The 6,821-nt window shown below is 36.2% G+C and overlaps 1 protein-coding gene across 1 annotated transcript in view; it reads right to left on the bottom strand.

The window, feature by feature from the left end:
- Positions 1 to 5,984, bottom strand: part of LOC128250032 (interleukin 17-like protein) — a 10,382-nt gene extending 4,398 nt beyond the window's left edge. Inside the window, exons 1-2 of the mRNA XM_052974661.1 lie at positions 5,970 to 5,984; positions 4,761 to 5,030 (exon numbers count right to left, since the gene is read on the bottom strand). Coding sequence (XP_052830621.1) covers positions 4,761 to 5,030; positions 5,970 to 5,984 — 285 coding nt within the window. The remainder of the gene's footprint in view (positions 1 to 4,760; positions 5,031 to 5,969) is intronic.
- Between the last annotated feature and the right edge of the window lie 837 nt (positions 5,985 to 6,821).

The raw sequence follows: 6,821 nt of genomic DNA, 5'->3' as shown, positions 1-6,821 counted from the left end.
CAACAATTTGGACAACCTGCATATCATATTAACATATAAGTGGCTGAGTAATCCGCAGACATGCTTGTATGATCTTTCTGATTTGGCGAACAGCATTTTTTATTTAGTTTTTATTTAGTTTTTATTTAGTGTGTTTTCTATCGAAACACTTTAAGACTTCGTATACTCGTATATATTGTCACATAGAACAGAGAAAAATTTTTATATTCGAAGTTATTTCATGTTAAAAGTTGTCGTATTTCGGTAATTTCAACCAATCACTGACGTCTATTGAGGTGAAAACATGGGACATGATACACCAGTTTAATTTTAAAATGACTTCAGAGATTCTATCAGGTGGTTTTATTAAGTAAGACATGGCCGGGGTCAACATTTGGTCAAAACATATGCTAGTAAGCCATTAATCCTATATGTATATACACGCACACACATCATACCAATATACATTTATATATGTTCGTGTGAATGTATGTATGTGACAGTCTATGAGTATTTTTTTTAATAAAGGGTTCAATCCAAACTTTTATTCTTCCGTCAGTCAATGGGAATGATTTTCAAGCCCAAACTTTTAAAGCTTTCTGTGATATGAAAACAACGACTATGTTTTTTGGTGCATTTCCGTGTAAAGACTTGAAAAGTTCGCAACATAACTGCACATTATTTTTGAAATGCGGTTACTCATTTATATTCAAATGCGATTATATCTATCTATCTATCTATCTATCTATCTATCTATCTATCTATCTATCTATCTGTCTATCTATCTATCTATCTATCTATCTTTCTATCTATCTATCTATCTATCTATCTATCTATTCTATTCTATGTTATATATATAGGGTTAGGGGATCTTTCTGATTTGAAGGACACCATTTTTTAGAGTTCGGGTTAGGGTTAGGGTTAGGGTTAGGGTTATGAGTATTTTTGCCAAATTTAGTGAAAATCTGTTCAATACACCGCCACAATTTTTTCATGAAATTTGGCAAACATACTCATAACATTAACCCTAACCCTAACCGTAAAACCCTAACTCTAAACCCGAACACTAACCCTAAAACCCTAAAGATAAGACCAGTACAAACGCACGAACGATGTCATAAATAACAGTACCGCCGATAGTTGTTGTTGACAAACAACGGCACTAATTTTATTCATGGGAGAAGATCCCATTACACCGCCACAACGTGTTGTTGACAATCCACAGCAGTAATTGCTTTCACCTCAATAGACGTCAGTGATTGGTTGAAATTACCGAAATACGACAATTTTAACACGAAATAACTTTAAAAATATAAAATTTGTCTCAACAATGCTAAGAGTAAAATATGTTTTAGATAACAAATTCTACCAGTGCCCTAAGTCTGAAAGTGTTTCGTTAGAAAAGAAATGGTGTCCGCCAAATCAGAAAGACCCTGCTTGTATTTAACAAAATTTTAGCGCGGGTTGATAATGTGATAATGATGGATATTTTAATTGTCAGAAATGTCCATATTGCTGGTTTTGCACCGTCAACTTAATTTCACCTGGAATATCTACGATGACTAGAGGTTCCGGAGAATAACATTAGCGCAAGAAAGGGAATCATACCCAAGAGAACAAAAATGATCAAATACGACATAACTCTGCACACAATTTAAGCATTCAGATATATCAATAACTAAATACAAATCTAAAGATATTCTTTATATCATTTATCACCGGTTATTTTGAAAAAGTTTATGAATTTGAAAATTATATAACCTTTATTTGAAGATTACATACGCTTTATTCAACGCTTCTCATATGAACGCGCCTTACTCAAATATAATATTTGGAACGTGAAAAAGAAGAAAACAATTTGTCTAATCATACACAAGCAGAATGGTATTAAAATAAGATTTAGAAGTATAATGTTTTTTTCTTAACTTCCGGTACCTGTGGGTCAATCATGACCACAGATACCGCCCCCGTGCTATGTGGGTTAACAGGTTAGCATTATAATGTCCTGTTCCTCTTAACACATTTTACAAGAATTATGTCGGTCACAAGAAGTTCTTATTTCCAATATGTGATAGATTATCGCCGGATTTGCAACTTCGACGGAAAAATGCATTTCCGTAATATTTTCCTTCCTTCTACATTCCTTGAATGACAATATACTTTACCTGTGATAATTCCGCTTTCTATTCATATTACATATAAGCAAACTCAGGACAGGTTAATATCATTAAGAACGCCTATCACATCGCGCAGAAACAATTCAGCCAAAGTAAAAAATAATAGTTATATACCTGCAGACTCTACATTTGCTGCCAAGTATTCGAACATTACAATGAAGACATCTACATTAAGTAAATAAGCTTTAACGATTTTAGTTGCTATATTGACGTTTTTAGTAACATTTTCACTTTGTATATATATATATATATATATATATATATTGTCCAAAGGGGCCCCAATCATACAGGGGACAAACAAGGACGGATAAAGGGATTAAGTCGATTATATCGACCGTAATGCGCAACTGGCACTTATTTAATCGATTCCGAAAGAGTAAAAGCTCGACCTCGGTTGAATTTGAACTCAGAATGTAACGGCAGACGAAATACTACTGCTAGGCATTTCTCCCGGCGTGCTAATGATTCTGCCAGCTCGCCACCCTTTCTATCTATCTATCTATAGATGGATAGATACATAGATGTGTGTGCGTGCGCGCACTTGTGTGTGATTGTGTGTATGCATGTATGCTGTTGTTCATTTATTTACCTGTTGATTAGTATTAGATGCTAATAGAAATTTTGCGTTCAAAGTGTCTTTAATCACACTGTTGATTTATCTAGAATCTCATTTGAATATAAATGAGTAACCGCATTTCAAAAAATAATGTTTAGTAATGTTGCGAACTCTTTAAATCTTTACACGGAAATGCAGCAAGAAGCATAGTCGTTGTTTTCATATCACAGAAAGCTTTAAGAGTTTGAGCTTGAAAATCAGACGCATTGACTGACGGAAGAATAAAAGCTTGGATTGTATCCTTTATTAAAAAAAAAATACTCATAGACTGCCATACAGATACATTCACACGAACATATATAAATGTATATCGGTATGATATGTGTGCGTGTATATACATATAGGATTACTAGATTACTAGCATATGTTTTGGCTAAGTGTTGACCATGATACTTGTGTATCATGTCCCATGTAAATTGGTAGATTTTGTTGACTGATATGTATCCCTATAGAGGTAGCTTGTCTGGTATCCGCTGCAAAAAATATGGTCCAGCTTTCATTTGCATGTGATGGGATCATTTTATATTTTATTTGTTTTGGGATAATGTTAGAAAGAGCAGGATCTGTTTAGGAAAAGAAATTGTGTTGCAGTGAATTTATGCAATTTGAGCGAGAATTATGGTAGGGGTGCATAGCACATAACCCCAATCTACAAATTTTTAGGTATTGATAGATAGATAGATAGATAGATAGATAGATAGATAGATAGATAGACAGACAGACAGATAGATAGATAGATAGATAGATAGATAGATAGATAGATAGATAGATAGATAGATAGATAGATAGATATACGTGTGAATGTGAGGCTTAAATAATGGTCAACGCATGCACACCACTCACGCTATCAGATACACATGTTTGATTTAGTAAATTTCTTGTATATAATATACAACATAAATCTCGAGTCTATAACTGACCGTGACTAAAATTCCATTGTATAGTTTATTCCTCAATACTTTACAAATACCAAAAATTTATGAACATAACTTTCGTGACTCTAAGAGACTGTCAGAGAATATTTATTCGAATGCATTGTAACGTCTTTTAGCGTCTTACGGCTTACATAAAGTGGCTAGATTTGGAGGAAATTCAGATTTATTTATAAACTCACATAAATGTGTCTATCTTGCTCTCCGTACCCCACTATCTATATAGTTCCCTTTCGTTTCTCTCGCTTCCTTTGTTTCTCGACCGAAACACCACATAACAATTGCTGTTGAAAAACTTATCAGTTCAGATATACTACGAGTAAAAGTGATCTTCTCATCGAATATTGAGAATCTGTCGTAGCTTCAATTGCTTGAAGCATTGAAGGCGCTTCAAATGACGGCGATACAGCGTCCAAATCTCGCAGGCGTAGAAAAGAGTTTACAGGACAATGGCACAGAACACCATGATCTTTGTGCGGATGGTCAGCGCGAGATTGAAAAATACACGTTAGCTGAGTCTACCGAAAGCGGAGTGGACCGCCTTGATCCGGTCCTTCACGTTCTTTTCACACTTGGGTGAGGAAGATCTTCGAAAGGATACTCCCGAGGTATGAGAAGTCGTCAACTTCTTCCAGTGGTTGGCCGTTGAAGCTAATGCTCGTGGATGGGCTGTTCTGGCCTGGTAAAGTTTTGATCAGGGTCTTGGTCTTTGATGTGTTTACGTGCATCTCGAAGCGTTCGTAAACCGCGTTGCAAATATCACCCGTCCTTGGTAGGCCATCTGCGGTTCGGACAGAGTGGCATTGTTGTCCGCATACTGTATCTCATGGACTGAGATGGCAGAGGTTCACGTCTTTGCGTGGAGACGTGCGAGATTGAAGCGTCTGCCATCCAATTGATAGCACATGCTGACTGAAGCGAGTCTAGTGGGGTTTCGTTGAACATGAAAGCCATGTACAAAGAAAAGCAGGTTGGTACCATGTCACATCTTTGCTTAAGGCCCCCAGTGATGGGAAACAGGTATGTAAGGGCCTTTTGATGGTATGCCCTACTCACCATGCTGTCGTGAAGGGCAATAAAGTCCTCCGGACATCCAAAACGAGCAAGGACTGTCCACATTGCAGGACAGGGGATTTTGTCAAAGGCTTTCTTTAGATCCCAGAAGATGAACATTGCAGGCTGTTGTTGCTCTTGACACTTCTCCTTACTCACAATACTCAGGAGTGAGATGCCCCGATAATTGTTGGAATCCTCTCGATTTCCCTTGTAGTTGGTGATGATAGTTGCATAGCGGAAGTCGTTCAGGAGGGTCTTAATTTCCCAGATCTTGAAGAATAAGGAGCGTCAGATGTTTTCTCAACTTAGGACCTTCGTGCATGAAATACTTAAACGGGATGTTATCTGGGTCTGGAGCTTTGCTCGGCTTCATGCGCTCGAATGCCTAGTTAAGTTCATGGGGTGAGGGCGACAGGGACAGCCAATGACGGATGGGGAGCTGTGCGGTTTTTTGGAGGAGAACGTCAGGTGTGCGTGCGTGGTTGTTAAGTAGGCTCTCGAAATGGCAGCCAAGAACTGATTTTTGCTGGTGTGTTGCTTGCTTCTCGTTCAAGTTTTCGTTTAGATTGACCAGACCAGTTGTGGCTGCTCTCACTCTTCAGTTTGCACGGAGTGTACTCATTTCTTTCTTTAATTTGCATCAGGAGTTGCCTGAGTGGTACAGCGTAACATTCAAAAGCTGTTAGAATTCACTTGGTGCCTCTAGCACTATTACTTCGTCTCACAAGAATCCTATCTGATAATATGGAATTTGCCATTGGTCTCACCCAGAGACTTCGAGAGAAAACAACATAGAAGTTCATGTTGGTGGTATGCCTGGGGTATCATATATTTGGTTTTGCACATAGTATTGTTCAAGAGAATGTTTCAGAAAACATAGGGAAATTATGAGTTTGTTTTAAAATTTGAAATTACATAGTATATTATGCAGGATATGAACAGTTTCCACGAGCACTATCTTTTGAATTTCTGCTATTTGGGGGTTTCCTGATATCTTAGCTAGGTAGCAATCAACCCCTTTCCTATTATCCCTAGGGCACTTATGGCAACAAGTATTCTTTTCGTCTTGAGGTTCCACATGTTGCCAATTTCTATTTCAAGATCTTTATATTTGCTCGGTTTTTCGAACAAGTTGCCTTAAGAAGTTTTATAGCTTCAATAGGATTGAGCCCAACGCTCCGATCACCACTGGTATCAATTTTACATTACCCTCTCGCATTCCATACAGTCGTGCCATTTCTACTTTCGTGTCATTGGGTATGGCTACATTAATGATCTGACAGCATTTGTCTTCCTTATTGAAAATGACATTATTATTATTATTATTATTATTATTATTATTGTCAGTGTTATGACATTGTTGTTATTGTTCCTGTTGTTTTTATCATTGTCATGTGCGTTGTAGCCCTAGGGCTACAATCACGCTGGTGCACTAATATATTACTGATTTTGAATAAATTGCATAGTTTTAACTAATGACTGTATCTCAGTATTTCGCCAAATGCAATTGCGATCTCAGTTCACCCTCAGGTTGCATTGCAGGTTATACAACAGAAAAACACAAATAGTTTCCATTGTATATATGCATTATATGAACAATATCTCCTGGACATTCCTTATTCATCCAGAGAGTGATTTAACGTGTGTATGCATATAAATCAAAGATATAAGATACGAAAGAAACAAAGAATAATTCTGCGTTTGTAATATAAAATTTATTCAAACTTATGAATCCAATTACAATTCAGTTCACATTTATATATCTCTTCTTTACTGAATTACAAAAAAACATTATATAAGAAGGAAAAAAGATGTCGCACTTTCCTATACATATATGAAGATATACACTACGAAAAATTATATGAGCGCATTATAATAGACCTTTAATACATTGTATAAATTAGAATTTTATAATATTCTTAAAATTATAGTAAACCTTTTCTGGAAGAGGTAATGTATGCACGTACGCATGTAAACATGTATATATGTGTGTATGCATATGTGTAATTATACGCCTCTAAGTATATATATATATATATATATATATATATATATATATAT

Source organism: Octopus bimaculoides, chromosome 1, assembly GCF_001194135.2.
Source record: "Octopus bimaculoides isolate UCB-OBI-ISO-001 chromosome 1, ASM119413v2, whole genome shotgun sequence".
Lineage (NCBI taxonomy): Eukaryota > Metazoa > Mollusca > Cephalopoda > Octopoda > Octopodidae > Octopus > Octopus bimaculoides.
The sequence above is the reverse complement of the archived record's forward strand: the minus strand, read 5'-3'. Positions and strand labels throughout refer to the sequence as shown.